Here is a 22,968-nt window from a genome sequence, read left to right as displayed (position 1 = left end):
CACACCGCCCCTTCCGTTATTTTTCCCGTTCCTCGCTGTGTATTGCCAATCTGCATTTTAACGATACCGATAAAATCTGACGGAAAGTTGAATTTGTAACTCCCTCGAATCGGTTGGCTGCGAGCGACGGCGGGCTCGAACGTAGAAAAGGGATCTATCGGCGTGTCGCGATTGATTTCTAATATTCATGCCCGACGACTCGACGGAACCCCGACAGCGTCAGTAAGGAAGGCGACGGACGATCGCGTTTGTTCGGCCTCCCCTCTCCCATTTCCCTCCTCCTTTTTTTTTCTTTTTTTTCGTCGACGAGACGAGTGTCCCGCCGAGAAAGTTCGCGGCACGTTCGCTCGATTAACGTTCAGCCCCCGGCGGGGTAATTGCCTATTGGAGGAGGGTCTCGTGCCGAGCGACGTTCGGAGGCCCCTCGACGTTCCAAGACATCTTCCGGCCCGCGCACAGTCGGGAGAAACAGAGGAAGTGAGTCCGTCGAGCTCCTTTTCGCCGGTTAAACCGCACGTTTCGAGCAGTTATGAAAACGCAGTCGAGTAATTTTCCTGGGGTATTGACTCTGCCTGTAGAAGAGTTCAGGCTAATTGAACAAACTTTCGAGCCGGGACGGTGGATGCAGTTAAAGGTGGGTACAGGGGCTGCCGGTGGACGAAGAGGGGGGAGGGGGAAGAACGGTAGAGAAAGAGAGAGAAACCAAGTCGAAGAAAGAGAGAAAAAGATTTAACGTTAATCCATTTTCCGGGACTGCTTCTCGGCGTTGCTCTCTTCTCATTTCTTCCGCAGCCAACCCGCAAGAAGGATCGAGATACTAACGCCTGCGGATGCTTACGGGGGCAAACCGGCCGTCGATGCATCTCCACACCTTCTCCGCATTTTTAGCCGACAGTTTTATCCGCGTGTCGCGGCGGCTCTGGCTCGGTTTAAAGCGATTCGACGAAAGAAAGCAGGCGAGACGAGGCCAGGCGAGATGGTGGCTGTAGGGGCGCGGCTTAAAGCGAGAGAGATCCGGGAAATCCACCGAAGTGAAATCCGTTAACGAAGTTTGCCGTGAAACTGTACGTAGTAAGATACGGGCTCGCAAACTCCGGAAAAGGAACGAGCGTCGAGAGAAAAAGAGGGACGAAGGAGTACAGCCCGATGCAGCGGAACGAGAAGAAAAGAAGGTGTACACCGGGGCCGGAGTGGAGTAGCGTGTAAATATTCCTGCTTCGCGCGTCGGACCGCCATTTTGACGCGAACCGTTAATGACACTGCCGGAAAGAGGAGAAGGGTGAGAGATAGAAGAAAAAAAGAGAGAGAGAGAAAGAGGTGAATTTTTCACGCTGTGATTTCACAGAAGGCAGACGTTTTTCTCATTTCTCCCGGGACCTCTTAAGCATTCCATAACCTTCTGACCTTATTCCCTCGAGTCGACTGCATTCGCCCTAATCGTTGCGCATCTCCAGCGTTGCTGCTGTTTGCGTGAATCGATGTAGCCTGCATTTCGAGATTCGGACGCGAAACGGGCTAGTGGCGGAGCTACGTCGAAGGAAGTGCATTAAGCAGACGTGTCTTCGGAAAACCAGTCGAATAGAATTCCGACAGAAATTTATACGGTCGTGAAAGTAGCTCGTTGAAGATACTTTTAGCAACTCTTACGCTTGCAGATATTGAACCGAGGTGAATTCTTGAGTGACTTTAATAGAATACAATGTTAGTGATGCTACAAATTCGTTGGTTCATTTTTCATCTTGCAGGCTTCCTTTGCTACACTTGGGGATGGATGTTTTCCATTTCCAAAGAATATTCCTCTCAACCTAATGTATTTCAGTATGATATCTAATACAGTGAATACATATCATCGTTACAATTTGAATCAGGTAAGACAACATACCAGGGTATGGTTGCTACCTACTTTTCTCATTTGATACGTGTCTTGTCAAACCTCGTGCGACGGAGCTCCAAATTATCCAAAAGTTTATACGAATTTACAATACTATCATTTAAGTTAAAAAAAACTGAGTTGTGTTATACATGTATAATTTTTCGATCTATCCTGAGATTTACTGTATACACCTGATTAGAATATTTATTATGTGCATATATTACTGTAACTAGATCCATGGGCTTGAGGCAGGCCTGGGATCCTCTTTTTCTTCGATAAATAATAATAACTTATGTCGTTACCTTTCATAAGAGTCATTGTCCGCGAGCCCTCCATTGGGCTGAACAGGCCATTGCACGTGGCGTCGCCGCTCTGCGCCACCCGGTATATCTCGTCCACATCCTCCGGCACCGGTCCGCTCTGTAAACCGACATCATGATCCATGGCTCCCATGCCCATGGCAGCTCTGTGCAGATTACCCTGCACTGTCTGGCCTGCCTTCTCGTAGACGAAGCATCGGTATCGATCTTCGTTACTGGACGCGTGTCCATGATGTAAACGGCCGACCAGGTAGCGGCTGCTGCCCTCCTTCCAGGTGGCCAGGCATTCCAGTTCCTCGACTGAAACGGACAAAACGACCGATTTCCTCGCGATACAGAGAACACCCCCATGACCGCTCGATTTGATTATCCTACGTTGCGTGCGATTACGATCCGGCGATATTTCTTCCACGACTGAGTATGTCCGTTGGACACCGAGAACAAATCGACCGAGAGTTATACGTATACCTGGGAGAAATTCGTTTGGTGGAATGATGCTAACTATAGTCCAGTTCCGAAATAATTTACCCCACAATCTATGTGTATGCTACTGTTTTCCATAGAGAGCAAAGATATCAAAGAGGAATTTATTACATATACAGCCTATTCTTTGAATCAAAGCAACGTCGGGAATACTCTTATGTGACGTTAGTTAGAAAAGAGCTTCTAGTCCGTCACAATGAACCTTTTTAACCACCGTGACTACAGGCTGCGAACGACAAAAACGTTCCGGTCGTTGTTCATCGACAAGCTCCTCCCGCCCCGAAGCTTCGTCCCCTACAAGAGACACCCGTGTCGCGTCGTCTAGATGAGCCCGCGATCCCCGCGTCTATCGGCGGGATCAAATTCGTCGGTAGAGACGGTGGAAACTGGAAGAAACGAGGCCGAGCCGTACACGCCGGAATCTGTCCCGGCTGACGAGCAAAAGAGCACCGAACGCTCCCGAGGAACGAGCTTTTTTCGTTCGAATCCTCGCAAATTGCTCTCGGCGTCCTCTCCTTTCGAGGATCAAAAAAGGAAAGTCGGATGTGCCTGCGACGAGGTGGAGACGTGGAATAAGAGGAAACGGTTGGCGGGAAAGGGGAGCGGGCGATGGGGAAACCCAGGGAGAGAGAGAGAGAAAGAGAGAGAGAGGGACACTCTGGGAGGTGGAGGATAAAGCAGCTAGGGAGATGGGCGGTGGTTGCCGCGGGAAAGAAACGACAGGAAAAAGAGGTAGTCGACTTTTCCGCGAGATGTGATTTAGATACGCGGCCTCTGGGATCTTGGCTTCTGGTTTCTCTGGAAAACCTCGCCACCGCGTAGACGGTGGGAAGAAGGTGTCTCTGCCGACGGAGGGGTAGCTACCGATAACATCGAGCTCTTTACCAATGGCCTTTCCGGGCCGGCCACATCTCTCCCGGCTGCATCCGACACGGCCAGCCGATAATTGTTGGTTTCTTCGTGTCCTCGGTGGTCCTTTGCGGCGGGCGGACCACAAACCGCGTCCTTCAAAAGACCACCGGTCGATCGTTTTTCACGCGGAAATCTCGCCCCTACGAAGCCTGCCGCCTGAGTCTGGACCCAGGATCGGTCGACAGACTCCACACGACTTTTACCCACGCATTCGTCTCTTTTCTCCAGGTCCCTTGAATGGCTTCATTTCGAGCGGACAACCATCGGTCTACCTTTCGGGGCTGCTACCCTCCTCCCCCCTTTGCTCGTTAGACGGGACTGCACGCGGAAACGAAGGGAACGGTAATCGAGGATACCTCCGTTGCGGTTCTCGGTCTATGGCGCCGCTGTTTGCGGGCTTGCGTTACCGTTTAACGGCCGAAATAATCTAACGACACGATCGGTAGTTTCTGGAGGCGTAGACATCGAAGTTTGGTGAATACGACGGTGTAGAATCAATGAAAAGATGGAGAAAAGATTATCGTTAGTTAATGCCAGTATTTTTGGTGAAAGATTTATGTGCTCTTTGTTCGGCGCGAAATTTTAATATGAACGGGCCTCTATAGTACAAGAAAATAGCTAATTCACCTTTGTCTCGCGTAATGAAAGTAACATTAGTACTATTACTTAGACGATCATTAAATTACGAAAATGTACTGGGAATTATAGTGTAACAGACGCGTCTTTAACTTGTTACACGGGTCAGGTATAAGTTGTAAAAAGAGAACGAGGATACGTTTCGAGTAGAATGAAAGAGGCACTTCGCAGCTGCACCGTTGCTTGGGAAAGGTATAATTTTTACTGGCTGTTCGAGTACTGTTTAAAACTTCATTCCGGAAATCTAAAAGCAGTACACTCTCCAGTTTAATGAAAAATATATAGATATACATATGTATAACCCAGTTCTATAAAACGGAGAAAACAGTTACGAGGGTGGAATAACAAGCCGCCCTAATTACGTGGAACACCCTGTATACATTTCGTACCCCTTTTTCCATTTACTTTATGAAGTGCAAATGTTACATTCCAATACTAAATTTTCTGTAGATCATAACGAACCCCGAAGTGTTTGAACGGGGGGCTTACGGAATATTTCGAAAATGAAAATAAAATAGAGCCGCTGCGCCGCCGTGCGCTACATGTTTGCACAAAGAATTCAATTCGACGAAGTGCTTTTAATAAATATCGCGATTCGATTTTCCGCGGGGCAGGATACCGACTGCTGTTTTGCGACTGTCGCGACGCGTTTCGGTTCGAATTGTGCCCAATTCGCGCGCTGCGTAACAAAGGGACGAAACGGCACCGGTGCAGAGTTTACGTCTCTGCTTTCCTAAATACGCGTTCAATTTAATATCGAGCCGTAGCTATGACCGTGGTATTCGTTCCACCCCTTGGCCCCCCTCCATGCTAAATTATCGCCCTCAAAGCTACGGTATAATGTGAGCAATTCCGCGAAATTATATTACGCACCGTTTAAACGCGTGCGAACTCTCGCTCCGACTGTAGGAATTCATCTGAATTTACTTGTCAATTTTATCGACTCCCGTAACAGCTGGTCCGTAAAAGCTTTATTATCTTCCATATAAAATGCGCGCAACATGGAACTAATTAGAACTCACCGAAAGGGGTAGACAGTGACGGAAGATCGTTTTTAACGGAAATTTTTCATGTTAAAAGGACCATGAGAAAAATGAACTACAAGATAGTCGAAAAATATCACTCACTTTTCATAGTGTATACGTATCAAAACCATTTGCCTGTAAAACAATTTACACAATCGTAAATGTAACAACAAAATAAACCGTAGGATGTCCGCTAGGCAATCATATGTGTACTTTTGACGCAGTAACCGCTACAAGGGAATACGCAACTCTCTATCTGTCCGTTCCTCGTTATTTTTCATTGTTCTCGTTTTTTGTTGGTTTACATCGAAACTTGATTCGATTTAACACCGACATAGCGTAGTCCGCGCGTTTTCGGGGAGGCAAATGCCCATCAAAATGAAAACAATTCCGGTCGAGTGCAACCGGGGGCGAGATGTATCTTTGGCGGGCCGGCGGAAACGGTCGAGCCGATCACGCGAAGAATTTTCAAAAATCAAATCGGTCCGCGGTCACCGTTTCCCTTTGCCCATGTTCCGTGCTTGTATTCCGATTACGCTCTCTGTCGATTGTGTAGGGGCACTTCAAAATGTCCTTTTTTTTTTGTTTCTCCACCGAATGGTGATTCTCGCTGTCCTTTTGACGTATCGCCGCGTACACGTACGAACGAACGCAACCAGCGTTCTAAACTCACATAATGTTAAGTATTTGAGGACTTTGAACATCGCTCGATCGATGGAATTTTATTCGTGACCATCTGACTAAGTATCCCACGACGACGCAAGAATCGGCGAGACTTTATTTGGATATGCCCTTGGAAAATGGAGGAAATATTCGTGCTCAAGACTCGATCGAAATTTGCATCCACGCGTGGAACCCGGGACGGACGTTTAACGAAGTCTAAACGGAGCAAAACGTGTCGGTGGTTTTGTGAACGACGACCTTCGTTAGGGGTCGGAAGGGACGATCCCCGGGTTGTCTAGACAGTTAACCCCAAACGAGTCCCGTTTCAACGACGCGCACAGTATTTTACAAACGACAAGACATCTCGGAAGTGCACAACAGTTTCAACTTCGAAATTAAGGTCATTTTTGAGCGATCGTGTATAAAATATATCGGCGAATCCGTTAATCCTGCGGTTGTCGTGTCATGATCATCGATAACGGGGGACACGGATAGATCGACGTGGCGCCGATTTATCTCTCGCCCCTGCTCGCCCTTCCGTTTAATTTTCCCACCACAGAAATCGGTAGCCCCGTAAATCCCTTATCGGATGCACGTCTAATGGCAAACGTCGGCACCCTTCGCCGGAAATCGAGCACCCTCCCCCACATGTCCCGGGGTACGACTAACGAATGCAGGGACGAAAATCACTTCTAATAGGAACGCCATCCCTGACCCTTCGGACGATTAATCGAGCACGCGTGGAAAAGGAGGCTGCCGAAACTTTCGAGTGCCTCTCGCCGAATGTCCCCCAAATTACACGTTTCTGAGGATAACAGAGGAAGGGTAATCTCTGAACCCTTTGCGACCCAAATCGATATATTTTTGATCTTTGAACGCTTATTCTTTTGATCTCTCTTTCTATCTATTTTTTATCATTTCTAATATTAGATCTATCCTTCTATCTTTATCTTTTCTTTTGATCGATTTCGCTACAAAATCAAACGAATTTCGCCCACGTCGTTCATGGTGCAATATATCCTACGTAGATTTAGTCGTTATGAAATCTTCCGAGAATAGAATCGATCTATGGAGCGATGAAGCAAAAAAGCCTTTCTAATGTTTCTTCGATTGATAGGTAATTCGAAGAATGCCTCACCTGCGCTTTCGGAGGCCGGTATATCGGGACACGCCTGGTATCTGAAGAGCAGTCTGCTGTCGTCGGTGCAGGTGTCGACGTTGCTGACGGGTACCGAGCAGGTTCCGTGACCTCGATTGTAGGAAAAGGTCATAGGACCTCGAAAAGGGCACGGCACAGGTGTCGCCTCCTCTCGGAACATTGAATATAGCAGGGCATCTCCCGTGATGGACGAGCACAGGGACGCCAGGGTGCTTCTACTGTTACAGTAAGCTGAAATAACAAATAAAATTTCCATTAGAGCTCGCGTCATCGAGCTATGAGTTTTTTTTTCTAGCGCCAGCGGAAAATTACATCAATTGGTATAGTAATTTTCGTGACTCCGTGAACTCGTACATATATGAACGTTTACAGGGTGTTTCGTAACGAACGGTACAACCGTGAAGCAACTGATTTTACATAAAGAAACAAGTCGAATATTGTAAATTTCTGAGAAAATTGTACTCGAAACGATATGCCTAATGTGTCTATTCATTACTGATTATGTATTGGTGAGTTTGTGGTTACAAGCTGTGGGAATAGTACAATACGATGCGATAAAATCGATGAAAGACTAATCGTATCACACTACTGTGTTCATTGCAAGCAGAAACTCGATAAATTTTCCACTTGAATTTTTTCGTAGCCGTCGTTTAAATTAATTTTGATACATTTTTCTACACGGAATCGTCTATTCCGTGACTGTACCACTTATCGCAGAACACCTTGTAACTGTTCAAGTAATTTCAAACAACCGTCTGTATCTCGTACGCAGCACACGGATGCCTCGTCGCATTAACTTCCGAGGAGCCATAAGTTCTTTTCCCGTGCAGGCCAAGCTCGACAGGAAGTCGGCCCTCGGAAAGAGGGAAGAAAGGAGGGTGGGGCGGGAAGAGTGGCGGAGGTAAGCAGACGATGACGAATCTTTCCTGAGTAGGAAGTTCATAGCCGAACTAACTTTAACCGAGGATATTCCTCGCGATTTCTTTCTTTTCGGCTGGAAAAGTGTCGAGCCGCTCGCGGAGGGACTCGCCAGGCAAGTTTTCCACGCGCGCAGATGTTGCCGCAGCCGTGGAAAAAATCAAATGGCGATCGACTCCTATCCCGAATGTGCTCGGTCCCGATTCCCTTCCTTCCTCCCGCCCTTCGACTCATGGTCACAGAAGGCGCGACTACTTTTTAATTTTCTTCCTTAAAGAAAAGTAGTTTCTGGATCGAGGGGAACTCAAAGTTGCCGAATGACTGACGGGAACCGGTGAATGCAACCCCTTCTCGATAAAGCTCGAAGACACAATCCCCGATTTTGCGACGCGACGGAGTATGAGTGAAAACGACCCGTTTCATTGTCTCTCTTCCTCGCTACCCTTGGTTTTTGTCGTGGTTGGTATTAAAGATCGTTCGCGTGTAGTTTTTACCATAGTCTCCCGACGACTTCGTATCCGTTTCTGGCAGACTGAACAACGGTGCGTCCCGTTAGAAATACTTTTAAGAACCGAACGTAGACTTTTCCGTCCGCCGTTATTTCGCGAGAATGAAAATAGCTGGCTGGATAGGCGGGACTCGAAAATTCGGCGCAAGGTATTCATTTGCATTCAACGCGACCAAGTTTTCCTCTTACGCATCGGGCCGCGCTGGAAATTATTCAAATAAACGGATATTTATTTACAGGAACGCTCGTCGTCGCCTCGCGGGCCAACCGGCGTCGACAAAAACCTGGAAAAAAGCGGAAAGAACGAATGTAATTTTCAAAGCGTGGAAATGGAAAAAGTGCAATGTCGTGTCTTTCCCCTATTTCCAAGTTTTCCCCGCTGTTTCGCTCGCTGTGCCGGCTCATTTATTTATTTATTCTCGCGTGGATGCCTGCTTCGTGTCACCCTTTCGTTTTGCTCTCCACCCCCCTCCGTTCGCCCACGAGTTTCTCAAATTTTCATCGTCATTTATTCGTTATTAGGATCGACTTTCTTTTCTTCCCGACTTGTTCAACGCCCGGCGAACGGAACTGCGTCCGAACGTCCTTTCAACATAATTAATTCGCCCTTTCCGGTGGCGCGTCACGCTGATTAATTAGCCACGCTTTATTTCCCTCGGTCACGAATGATAAAGTCGAAGGTATCGTTAAAAAGAGAGTCACATTCAGGAAATTAAAATGAATTCGTTTTCTGCTTGAAAAACGTTTCAATCGAAGAAACTTGCGAACCCTTTGACTCCAACCCCCTTAATGTCGCAATGAAAACGAAATAATTATTTCAGAAACCAGATTCCGTTACCGCAACTCGTTGCACCGTCGTTTAATGTTGGAATTAATAAAATGATAGATTCGACGGACCATTCTATCGTTCAAGAACACTGGAAATCCTCGCTGATGCCGAAGGGCCACTAAAAGTAAGGACCCCTAAGACCGGTTTAGCGGCTCTACAGGAACTTCCGAAGTCCTTCGAATCCACCGAAGAACGGGTAGGTAAAAAGATTGCCCGACGAAAGTTTGAACAGACCGATCGAACATTACAATGGGAATACGTAAGTGAATAAAGTGAATCTCGGAGGAGCGGTAAACCATAGATAAATGAATTTTCATTCTTGCCGATGATCGTGTCGTTAGTTGAATCACTCGGTTGGAAAGTATTATGCAACGTTGCTCGTAGTACTCTCGCGATTCATTACGTTTCCCTGAGTCCGCGCAGTTCGTTCCTCGCGTGACACTGTCCGCTGAAAGGCGCGCGTATGGAACGTCGAAATTAGAAAGCCTCAAAAAGTGCAATCCCGTGTCCCGAAGCGGACTTATCCGCGCAAACTCTTCCCGGACGGCGCGACAAACGCGCTCGCCGACGGCCAATTAAATTTAAAACGCGCGCTCTCTCTGTCCTGGCAGTAATTCCGCCCCTTAAACTTCCCGGTCGCCAGTCAACGCCCGTTGGAAAACCCCGCGGACAACTTGCGGCCGAGGAAAACCGCGCGCTTTATTTTCACCGCGTGCGGCTAGTAACGAGCGGTGAGCGTCAGGGAAAACGGGTTGACTTTTTTAACGAACAGAGGAAAACCGTCGCCTGGCTGACTCTTGGGGGGCCTTAACGGGGGCTAAACGAGGACTCGGGGGGTTTCACGAACGTGGCACCCACGGAATCCGGTTCCGCGTGATCGCGCGGAGAATTTCTTCCGTTGACGAAACGGGTCTCAGCGCCTTTGAAGTCGTCCCAGATCCTCAGAAATCGGCGTTTCCCCCGCGAGCGAGTGAACGAATCCCTTGAAAGCAAATAAACGAACGAGGGGTGGGGCGACAACGACGAAACGTGGCTCGCGTCCGCGAATCCAATTTCCATTGGAAACGTCAGCCTTCGGATCGCACCGAGAGTTCGTGTATCACAGTCATCAAGGAAGTCCGCGGTTTCCATTCATTTGGTCGCCCGAAGCCATGACGAGCCTTTTTCCCCTCACCCGATCTGCTGTCACCGGCCGTCCGCATCTTCCCCCCATTTTCCACAGAAACGACCCACATTTTCCCCGCACGTCGACGGTCCGAATGTAGCCTGCAGGCGACGGTATCTGCGGTGTGACACTATGCAGATTAAAATCCGATAAAAAAAAAAAGAAGAGATAGAGGCAGCCGGGGCGAGAGAGGGCGGGAGAGGGACCCGAGGGACTTTGACAAATCGTCGAAAAATGCGGATGCGAGACAGCGGGGGGCTGTACCAGAGGTCGGTGTCCCCCTTTTTCATCCTGTATATATCGGATCCACCCTCTTCTTTCCTCTACGGCTTGGCTCGAGTGCCAAACTCCACCTGTCTCGCGTTGTTGCTCTCCCCCTTTCGTCTCCGTTTTGCGAGTATACAGGCGGTTTCGTGTCTGTTCGATCGGTTCGGGGATCGATGAAACAAAGATGGGTTTTCAATAGTTAATAGATCGATCACGGGACATCGCGGTGAAACATGCGCGACGGTGTTTTAAGGGGATGAAAGCTTTGAAGCTGTTACAGCAACGCGGTATCGATGTTAAATTTTAGATGTGACTGCATCGATAGAGGATAAAACTGTAGACACACTTTTGCATAGACGGAAATCAATGCATAGTTTTTCGTGACTTCGACAATAATAATAATTTGAAACAATTCGGTGTAGCAGTGGCAGCAGTTCCTCTTGAAACGGCCAATACAAGCTCTTCGCTCGGATTAAATTCATTTTTTTTTTCCGAATCCATATTTACCGGGCCTTTCACCCCCCACTCGTTCCCACCTCACCGCAGAGCACGTCGCTTACGACCACAGTCGGAGGATCAAAGTATCGTTAACAGGTTTGAAAAAAGAAGAGACAGGTATCGTCTATGAGCTGCAGCACACAGAGGCGAATAGAATTACCAGGAAACCACGTTGCGCGGGTAAAAGCACCCTTCGTGCACGAAGATGCGTCGAAGCGGACCAGAAATTTTTCGAGATCGATCGGTTTTTACCCGAAAATACCATGGCCCGAGCCTATACAATCGTAATGTTTAAACATCCAATGAATTTCTTGCCGAATTTCTGAATATACAGGTAACATGGAAGAAAAAGATATTCTCTCGAGGATACAACGCATTCGTGAATCGTGAGAGCTTCAAGACGGCGTTTGTGATTCATAAAAATGGGAAACTGCCTTTCTAATATTTAATACGCCCTCGATCTACCATCCGACATGTGGGTCAAGATGCTTCTTACTCGCAAGAAGCATTCTATCGCGGGAATCCATAAACCACATGTGGGTCAGTGCAGCTTCAACTTCGGGGTCTATAATTCACGAGTTCCTTCTCCGAACGATCCCTGATACAGTGATATGTTATTCGGCATTGTTCGGCGTAACGATTTGCATCGTTGAACAACGTACGTACACGACGTACAATGCCTAGTAGGGGTCCCTGATTCTTTTGATGGTGCACCTTACTCTACTACTGGATCCTGAGACTGATATAATTTGGCAGTAGTAGAAAATGGGGTGCATTCTATTCGCATTGTTCCAATTAATAAACGAAGCTTCCTTTGCTATCATCTTTTTCCATTTTGGAGCGAGACAATCCTATCTCGTTACATCCTAGAAAAAATTCTGCTGTCCAGCAATAAAGAAATTCCAAAGACAGCGCGAGCAATTTAAGCTCCGACACCGTCGGATACTAGGGGACACGAATCGTTAGAAAAAAAACTGTATCTTGCCCGTGGAGAATATCGCGTGGGCGGCAGCAACAGAGACACGGGACATGCTAATGCAAAACAAAGTGCTGGAAGCGGCAGAGATAATTCGAGGTTTGAGAACCATTATCACGTCCCAGAAACTTCGCTATCCATTCTGTTGTCGGCGTATTAACGAGGCACGAGGCTGATTGCACGATAGAATCCGGCCAAAGTGCTCTCGATTTCTTTTCCCACTGTAAACGAGGCTCGTAGTCCCGTTCGGAATTAGCAGAACCCTTGCGCTGTTTTCTCCGTGTCGTTCTCCTCCACCTCTGCCACCAGCCCTCCCCCACCCTGGTTCTTCCTGTTCCAGACCCGTTTGCACAACGAACGAAAGTCGTTAAGTTCTTCCTCGGGAATTATTCCGGCAGCCGTGGCCCCCAGCTCGTCCTCGGTCTTCTTCGTCTCGTCATTTTCGAGCTTTTAATTACCGATCGGCATTCTAATTAATGAATGGATTTCCCCGGGCCAGCCGGAGGGGGAGGGGGAGGGAGATCGTTATCGATCGGACGAAACAACGGCTATTAGGAGGTAGACGAGGGACAAGGACCGCGAGAGAACGTCGCGAGGACGCGACGAGGCTAGGCAAGCGGATGAACGAAGAGGGAACGACGTCTATCCAATGTTCTTCCACGAATTGTACTTACTTTCTTTGTACTGGAGAACGTTCGGGTGCTTCTCGTGAATAACGACGCAACGGTAGCAGGATTTTCTGAAACAGAAATGGAAAACGGGGGAATTTCCTCGTGTTCAGGCCTTTCATTCGATATTCGTTCGCCGGAATTAGAACGCTTTCGCCCTGTCACGGCATTCTTTCGCCCAGTCCAGGTGCTTGCCTCGCTTTGTTTCTCCGTGGAAAACGAAACAGACCACTTCTGGACCAACAAAGGGCCGAAATCTCCTTAATGAGATCCGCCGATTCGAGCGCGCGAGAAATTTGCGAAAAACACGTTTCGTACAATCGATCGAGTTAACGCGCGAACGGAAACTCCGAGCACCGAGAAAGATGGACGCCACGGAATCTAGACGATTTATCGTGTATCTGCAGCTCACGGTTTCAACTTCGAGTTGAAAGTTACTGGCACGGGGAAAGTTCTTCCATTACGTTAGTCAATTTAAGGTGGAAAGCGAAAAGAAACTTTGCTACGTTATTAGTCCTTTCGAATCAAGCGTTTCGCCATTCCCGACGTTTTCTCGTCTCGCCAACAACGTTATTTCATATTTCAGATCTAAGCGAGAGCAAAAGAGTCTTTTCGTGAACTATAAGTTGAAAGATACAAAAAAAAGGAAACTACAAATTAAAACTTGTAGAATGTTTGATCGAACTTTCTTTCTAGATTCAATATTTAAAACAAGTTTATCAATTTTTTCACCGAGTAAGGTCACCTTGCACTGGATACGAACACAATGTAGTATAGTATAATATTCCCTATTCTATTTTCCATTAACCTCTCGACCAAATTATTCTGTTTTTCGAACACAGAAACAGACAAGAACCCATTACAACGAAGCAATTAATCGTGAGCGCACGAATACACGATTCACCGCTCGAGTCAAGTGGAATAAGGACTCGATGCTCAGACACGGTTACCATCAATTTCCATCGATTCGTGCTTCCTCGTCGCGGATGATCCGATCCGGCTCGATATTCAAATTCAATGATAATATTCGCGGTGGGTCGTCGTCCCAATTTCCACCCCCTCCACTGTATCGTGCGGCACCTTACCCCCCACCCCGCGCTACTTTCGTCTTCGTTTTTTCTTCTTTTTTATCTCGCTCGTCGTCGTATCGATCGGACACACTTTGCAGGCGAACCCGATAGAAATCTCCACGAAAAGTTCGGGCAGCTCGTGTGACACGAGCATTACGCGGCAAACCGACGGCTCCCACTCTTTTCTTCTCCAAAGGAAAGGTACAACTGCAACCACCCCGTGACAAACCCCGCTTTTAATTCGCTCGCGCCTTTAGGCGAAACTTCCTGCCACACGTATTGCCCTCGAGTCCCGGTGTTCCTTCTTTTTCCGTGTGTCGACGCTACGCGACTTGTTTCATTTCTTTTTGGAGACGACTTTTTTGGTTAATTCTCGTGGAACCAGTGAAACGATTAACTGTCTCTACCTTTATGAACATGTTTGTCATCGTGAGGATTTCAAGAATCTAGGGGGAAGACGTTCTAATTCTTCAAAATATCATTTTACATAAAAATCCGTCGTCTAGTTGTGAGTAACTTTTATGATAAAAGTTTCTTGCTTCTCTCGAATCATCCTACACATTATCCGATTAATTGTCTACTCACTGATTCACCAGAAGGAACTTGTCGCCCTCGTTGTGCAGGCACTTGCCCTTGCCGGAGAGCTCGTTCCTCGAGATCACAATCGGGTGGGTGACTCCGCTCTGAAACCAGGTGCCTTCCCATCTCGGTGGAAACGTGCATTCTGTAACAATAAACGAGCCACGGATTAGTCGAAACCATTTTCATGAACCCAGTACATATTATCAAATGTATTCGATTCCATACAGCAAATTACTGAATATCAGCAATTTATGTAGGTAAAATAATCTACCGTAAATTACTATTTCCATTGTAGCATAATAAAATAACATAAGCACAGTTCTAGGAAAACGGAGAACCAAGCAAATTGGACCCGAACCCACATCTTCGCCATTCAATTTTCTAATAGGTCTGCAATCCGTATTCCAGAATTATTGCGTAAAAAATTTTAGAAATATTTGGAATAATTAATATCTCGATACATACAGTTTACATTCGGAACGTAAAATATCAGACGATTGATCCTACTTCAGTGTCCCTATCGTCTCCCGTTTCGATTACCAAGAGACACGCGTGGTGTTATCGCGAAGAAAAAGGGACGAGGCGACGACGTGATATTCCCGATGAAGTAATTCGGGACAAATCGTAGCGGAGCACGAAGACAAAAGGGGGTTTCGGAACCGTGGTGAATGCATGGGAACGCCAGCGAAAGTAAGGGTTGAACGGGAGAGACTGGAAGGGAGCATAACCATGGCGGCACCGAGATGGGAATTCCCCGGACGGGATAATCCCAGGGGCGAAGCGAATTTCCGGAAACTACTGCTATAGCACGGAAGGGATACATCCAGCCGAGTTATCGACGATAATCGAAACCCGGGGACGTCCCTTGTGCCTCGTTCCTTTCTCCCGGCAGAACTTCGCCGAACGCGGGCCCTACGAACACCTGACTGTGCATTTCGACCGGGAGGAATCCATTCTCGTTGGCCGCGTTTTCGAAAATCGAGTTACAGACGCAACCGCCTTTTGTGAACGATGAACCGGAAACAAACAGGATCGGAGGTCGCACGTTGAGTCGTGGATAATCAGCATTTATATCCGACGGGTTTTACCCTCGGAAATCACACACCACCTCAGAATACGTAAACGTCACACTAGCGCGAATTGGGGTCTTGAATTTTTCATTATTAATAACTGGAAGAGAATAAAAGTAAATTGAACTCACAATATAGTTTTGAAGGTAAAGTTTCCTCAGACATAACATGGTGAAAATTGTAAGAGTGAGAAATAATTTCTATTGTAATGGAAAAAAACCGTTCTGCTAGGCAGATAGAATGTTACAAAGGAAACAATGTCTTGCTGATATAAATTCGCGCTAGTGTAGTGTCTGAGGGTTACTAAGATTTTAAGTTCAGTTAAATGAAGTCCATGTAAAAATGTATTTAATATTTTATTCTACACCCATCCGCGTAGATTAACATTTCAAAGTCTAAATTTGCACAATGGTCAGGCCCACAAATGCATCGAGAACATTGACCGCGTCAAGGATGAAATATATTTAACCGATTGCGCCTTGTACATATTTTTATGAATTATTGTAGGAGCGTTGGAAAAATGAGAGGGCCCAAGCGGGATTCGAACTCACGACCCCCGGCACCGAAAGCAGAGACTCTACCCACTACTCCACGGAACCCTCCTATTTTCCCAAGATGTTATTTGCTCCTTTGTTCGGTATGGAGTTCCCGATCCCACATTATGTATTTGAGCCACGATTGATTCACAGTTACCAGTACTCAAGCTCGCCGAGCAACTCATCGTATCGTCCACCGTTTCCACGTTTCTCTCTCTCTCTCTCTCTCTGTTATCGCTGTCAGTGTTTTCAAGCTTCGATTCCGTTTCCGCGAGCGTGTACGGACACTTCAGCGATAGGAACACGAATATCGTGCCGCTAAACGCTCATACAAAATAAATCCCTCGCGATGGAACGGCATAGCTTGTCAACGAGTGGCGGCAGTTCCGAGCTCCACTTCTGGACGTGGAGAAAAATCGTAGAACGGCACATCGCGTGTCTATCCAATCTACACGCCGCGTAATGTAGACGAGACTCGAACGATTGTTCCTACAACCGAATGAATAAATTAATCGAACGACGTTACCTTGCCGCGATGTGTCGTTTGTTCGATAGCAATCCGGCAGGGAAACTGGCGAGCTATCCTCGGAACGAGAAGACCGCGTGACAAATAAATATCTACGTAAAATGGACCAGGTCGTCGGGTAGAGGGCCAGTAATGAGGGGTTAATTAGATTTTATTCGCCGGGGAAAAAGAGGAAAAATATTGTTCCAAGGGGATCTGTGCTGGCCCGCGGGAGAGAAACTGTCCGGATACCCGTTCAAGGTTTTCGAGTCGCGTCTTTAAGTAAGAGCTTCGTAAATAAAGACTGTTGTTGGCCGTTCCATGGCCGGTAGCGTCGAGCTGTTGATTCGTCTAATTGTGGCAATCGTTTTCGCGTCTCCGCGCGGAGAACAGAGCCACTTCGAAGAGAAAATAATCGAGTTGGATTCTCGTATTTGACGATTCATCTCGCTCGACGAGACTCCTTCCCCAGTTTCGTCCCCGCTTTTTCTCATCCTCCGCGCGTTTTAATAGGACGTTCCTCGCGAAGCCGCATCTCGGTCGACAGAACAGATGTCTCCTCCCCTTTCGATGCGAAATAAAAAAGAATTTTTCCTATCCATGGGGGATGAGGCACTTTCGCCAGAGGGGCCTCGTAGAATAATAAAGCGCGAAGAAAGCATTTTAAGCGTTCCCGGCATTGCTTATCTCGAAGGGATAGCTGATATTGACGTACGTCATTCCGCGAAGCGTTTGACGCCGCCGCCGCCACAGGAAAGCTGTTTCCTTGGATTATCGTCGAAGCGATCCTTCGTCGAAATTATGCATAAACGTTATCTACTTTCATGGAGATTCTATCCAACGAAAATTTCAGCACTTTGTCATTTATATGACAAATTAAAGGAATCTTACGGGCCTTCGCGGTAGCGGTGGTAGGTACGTCACGCGGCAAAACTAAAATTATTCTCCATAAGTATACAGCTTTTACTAACAAGGACATATCGATATAGATGATTTATAATATTTTTCGTACCCCGGGGCTGGCGACTGTTGATTTTACAAGTGGCTGTCAGTTTGCGTGGTGTAGACGGTGGAATCTACATATATTATATGTAGCGTGGTAGTAAATTAAATCATTAAATGGCGACACTCACTAATGTACCAAACCTCTTACCAAATTTCATTGAACTCAAAGCATAGTAAACTGTTAAAGCAGAAGCAACACGCGCGGAAATCTCCGTTCGACCAAACATCAAAAATCGCAAAGGATGAACCTCGCCGCAGCCCACATCTCGTAGACACAATCTATAAATTTCCGGTAAACAATCCGCAAACACGCGACATTAATTCAGCCCGTATCCCCCGTCCAAAAGGGGATTAAGCGACGTGTCCCGGTCGGAGGCACGCAACGGGGTTGGATATTTACGCGCAATCCCGAGCGCCTTATCGGTAACAGCATCAGAAACCGGCGGAGAACCGGAGAAGATTCGATTTCGCGGGGGAGAAAGGTTGGGTCGGCCCGTCGCGAAACACTCGACCGTTTTTTTTTTTCATCCCTCGTTTCCCATTCTGCGACGCCCCTTCTGGCCCCCGCGGCGGGGATGAGAATCTCCATCGCGACTGGTGCGAATTGTGATTACGGATTTCGAGTCTCGCTCGCGGATTTTACGAGCCCGCCGTGAATCGCTCCGCTCCCACAATCCCCTCTCTACACCCTAGAACCATCCCCCCGGCCAGGAACTCCGGAGCGCACCCCCTTTCGCTCCGGGGGCGAAGCAACGCTCGGCATACGAAGCCACCGCATGGAAATAAATAAATGGCTGTGAGCTGGCCGGCGCGGAGTCGGGGCACGCGGGGTTGCTGGTGGCATTCGCTCCAGGGACCCACCACCACCTGCTATCGATTTCACCCTCGAAACATTGAACTCCGTCGATCCGACGAATGACTTTTTCTTCTCCACGATTTTCTTGCAATTCCACCAGGGAGTCGCTCGCTACCGGTACTTCGCGAAGCACGGCGGTGCTGCTTCACGAGGTTTCGGAAAATTTCGATCCCCCCGTTTGGAATTCGAGAAACTGCCGATTCGACGGGAATGGATAACCAGACGGGTTGAGAATTTCGATCGTAAAAAGAACAATGTGTCCGTGTGATAAGTACTGTTACAGGGTTGAAATTGATGTGTGCGTGCGAAAATGATAAGTGAAACGGTGCGTAACGGGAATTTGAATAATAATAAGCAAGGATTGGATAGAAATGGTACGTGGTATGCTCGATAAACTTGAGCCGCGTAAATTGAAAAAAACTGTATTAGCAGCCACCGAGGCTGATTGAAGATTTTGTTATCAGCGAGCAGGGAAATAGGCGGATCGGGAACCGGCCGCGAGCGACCACGGGAAAACAACCAGCAAGTTTCGTATTTCATCGGCCGCCCGCGGTTTTAATATCAATAAATTTCACGATATCTTTTAACGACTACTTTATTAGCGACCCCGGCGGATGTCTCGAGATGAAGCTGGTTACTCGTAACCAAGTTAATGGTGGAACTTCTATAGGATAAATAAGCTAGGGAATCCTCTAAATTTTTGCTTTCTTATCGTTAGATAGATCAACAGTGCCGACAAATTGTATGCTCTCGTTTATTTTAATGTCATCCATAAACATGAGAATTACAATTATAAAAAAGGTTGTTATTTTCTTTCGACCGAGTAATCCAGTAACGGAATATGTAATCTTATCGAGTGTTTTTCTGTAGATTAGAAGTATAGGATCATCGTAGGATACTGGACTTTTATGCGAGTGACTTATCATTTCGATGAAACCCACCGGAAGTGTGTAAGATGGAACAAGTGGTCTTCACTGTGAAATGTTTTGTTCGTACAGAGGGCGAACGAATAGAGTGTCGATTCGCGAAAATCCAAGGGCGTTACTTTTCGTTAACACAACGACTCTCGGCACCGGGTCGAGGATTTGAGAAGCGCGAAATTACGCGGAGTTTATTCTCACGGACCAGTCATTACTTTCCTGCGACCTCCTTACCAGCGTATCCGGCTTCCTCCGCTCCATTCACCGGGCGAATAACGATCCCCGGGTGGCTGTACGTCTCCTCGGAAATGGTCCGCGTTCTCCAATTGGACAATGATAATAAGGGTAATAGCGACGAGAATAATAACGACGATGATTAGAAGAATTGCACGCACGCCCCCTAGGAATCCCATTTACTTGCGAACAATTAGCGAGGAGTTTGTTCTTCCTCAATCCTCCGCTGTGACTGCCACTGATTAAAATTAGCAAAAGAGGACGGAACTCACGGAGCGGCTTGGAAAATTGACGTTTTCGATGAGCGAGCGAATACTGTGCGATACAACCGCAGCGTAGAACTTTATATTGAAAGCGATCGAAAAGATCTAAGACTATCGCAGGCATAACAGCAATTGTAATTGAATTGTCTGAATGTCGAGGAAAGAAAGTTCTTGTTATAATACAATCTGAAATTGCGTACACACATGCCGAAACGAGTTGAAATACGTTGAAACATGCGAAGCAACTAACGCGTAACGGTGGTAGTTGTGATTAGATTAACTGCTTCGGAAGAAAAATGATTCTTCTTGCGGAAGTACGAACAATTTGTATTCAAATGTATTCAAACGTGGAAAAACGGCTAACAAGAACGGTATTCGATCTATGCTACAACCTAGATCAATATCTATCCAGAGTTCTCTCATAAAACGGAATAACTCTCGAGCTTTCTCCAAACGAATAGGATGAAAATTGCCAGAAGAAAATATTACAATCCTTGAGAAGGACTCCTCATAATTTCTTCCTCAATTACGATAATACTTCTCTTCCCTAAATGGAGGATTTCCTCTTTCGTGTAATAAAAGAATCTGTCTCATTACAGTGGACAAAGCTGTTTGAATAAAGCGCTGGAAAATGTGAATACTTTACAAGATATTTCATTCTTCCCATCGGAAACCTGTATTCCGCTGCAATAAGCGTTCAAATCTTCTACAATAGCATTACTTGAAAATTTACTGGTGCATTTTCCACTATTCCATTATATTATCCCCATGAAATCTCCTCGATCTTTACTTGTTAGCGAGAAGTATAGCTCTGTTCCACTTTCTACGATCACCCTGTGTGAACGTGACTGGAATATCTGTATTCTCCTCTCCCGCTCAACGTCATTATTGTTGATTAACAAATATTTCTTTGCGTTTCGGAGTCCGTCTACTGCACGTGTGCCGCAGACTCGCTTCGTTCGACTGTCGTAATTTCCGATTTACCCATCAACGGACAAAAACTATAAATAATACAAAAGAAAATACGATTGATGTGAACAACGATACGACGAATTTTAATCGCGCGACAATGGGAACGGGCGTCAACGAAAAATGCAATTTCCCTTTTTTTTTTTTTTTTTTTTTTTTTTTTTCGAGAAAACCGTCGGACAATACACGCGATATAACGGGAGCCGGCAATTTTTCATTCTTTATCCCCGGCACAATCCATTTCACCGGTATTCAAGCAGCCGTAACGACTCCTGCGTGGCTGTAATTTAGCCCAGAAATGGCCCACGACAAAATACACCCTGTTTCCTAGCCGTGAGGGGCAAGGCGGCCGGTTTTTCGGTCACGTGGCCGGCCCCGAAATTTCTTGATTAAGACGACGGACACGCGATATTCCGTGGCCGTGTGCGCTCGTTTCTCTTCCGGTCGCCCGATCAATCTTCGACCAACGGCCGTCCCATTTTTCGGGAAAAGCGGAAAATCGTCGGAGATTTTCACGGAAAACTGACGGCAGCTGACGTCGCGGTTAAAGGATCTCGAGATGGTGTGCAAGCAGATAAGACACTTTCGTTGCCTTTGATTTATTAGTGACATCCTTGATGTCCAAAACTCGAGCCTCGAAGTCGTTCGTTCTTTAGAATCAGTCGAAGAACGGTGTCGCGAGATTTGCATCCACGAGAAAATTGAAATCTCGCCGTGGCGCGCTGTCTGCGGACATAATTTCGCGGAATCGATCGATAGTCGAGCGAAGCGAAATTAATTCGTCCGGGAATCGGAAATCCGTGGAACATTCCGGCAAGGACTTTTATTTCATACCGGAATGGAATCACCGCGAAATAATATGGACTGGGAAATCAAGTTTGATTACTTCGACGCTTGCGGCGAGATATTCGCGCAGACTTTCTGAGTTTTCAGGGGAAAAGGTACTTTCTAATGGTACCATTGTTCCAGGTCGTTTGACGAGGCGTGAGCGAAGCTCGCATCATTTCGTCGATGAATTGTTTTGAATATCAGGACATTATCGAGCTTCATCGTGCGAACAATTATTAGCTGCAACATCGTTAGTCCCCGAGTTCGAGATCACAATGGAGCCTGGCCGCGTCCCGCGGGAGCCGCGTCGACTTGAATGGCGCGGATCGAATCGCCAGATAGTATACAATCTCTCGGATGAATTCCTGTTCGTGGAAGGTATGACGGGGCCGACTTCCAGGTCTTCGAACGGGGAATCGAGTTAATGGAGAGAAATTTAACGCAACTCCGTATCCTGCCGCACCCTGCCGCGAGAGACGAAAGAAGCGAAGACGTTCCGGGAAACGGGATAGATTCGTGGATATTGGAGAGATTACAGTAATTCGAGTAATTCCTGTCCTCGTATTGTTCAGGCCTGACTTTTGTTCTCAGGAGCTGCGGGGCTTTGCATTCGCCGTTTGATTAACTCGTAACCAACGATTCGGAACTAATCATTCGAATTAACCGTTCACAGACATCAAACCGGGCCGGGGATTCCGCTAATGAGATACAGAATCTTGATTTTCCCCCGTGAACACAGACGCAAAGCATAGTTTTGTGCATCCTGCATAATCTTCGCGAATGTTCGGTATCGATTAACAACGTGGTGTAGTCGTGTGGTTTATACGCTCTAAAATCGGACATACCGGCGATCTAACGAATCGTTCTGGTAAATATCGCCGACATCTGCATCGAGCTGTACAAAAATTCGAAATTCCGTCCACGGTAAGCCGAGAATGTTCTACCGAGGTGCAGCCAGGCAACAAATAAAATCTACCGAGAAAATACGTACGAATGGCTATTAGACGCAGAGGATCGCGGGAAACGGGGATTTACGACGCGCGAATGATATATTTGCCAATACGGACACGCTCGGGCGAGATTAAGTAGCTGGATCCTATCCCGCTGGGAATAGCCGCGTTGATACAGAGGACCGAAACTTTGGCTATAAACTGCTCGCGGTCCTAATATATATCATTTATCAGACGGAAAAGTAGCGTCAGCTGCGCGGTCCTGCGGGGGCCATTCGAG

General features: G+C 46.9%; 1 protein-coding gene across 1 annotated transcript in view; it reads right to left on the bottom strand.

Moving 5' to 3' along the window:
* The window catches only part of LOC107186935, a 275,736-nt gene that overhangs the window by 51,047 nt on the left and 201,721 nt on the right, over positions 1-22,968 (bottom strand). Inside the window, exons 4-7 of the mRNA XM_015574908.1 lie at positions 14,556-14,694; positions 12,907-12,971; positions 7,051-7,302; positions 2,176-2,493 (exon numbers count right to left, since the gene is read on the bottom strand). Of these exons, the coding sequence (XP_015430394.1) occupies positions 2,176-2,493; positions 7,051-7,302; positions 12,907-12,971; positions 14,556-14,694 (774 nt within the window). The remainder of the gene's footprint in view (positions 1-2,175; positions 2,494-7,050; positions 7,303-12,906; positions 12,972-14,555; positions 14,695-22,968) is intronic.

Source organism: Dufourea novaeangliae, unplaced genomic scaffold, assembly GCF_001272555.1.
Source record: "Dufourea novaeangliae isolate 0120121106 unplaced genomic scaffold, ASM127255v1 scaffold81, whole genome shotgun sequence".
Lineage (NCBI taxonomy): Eukaryota > Metazoa > Arthropoda > Insecta > Hymenoptera > Halictidae > Dufourea > Dufourea novaeangliae.
This window is presented reverse-complemented; position numbering and strand designations above follow the sequence as displayed.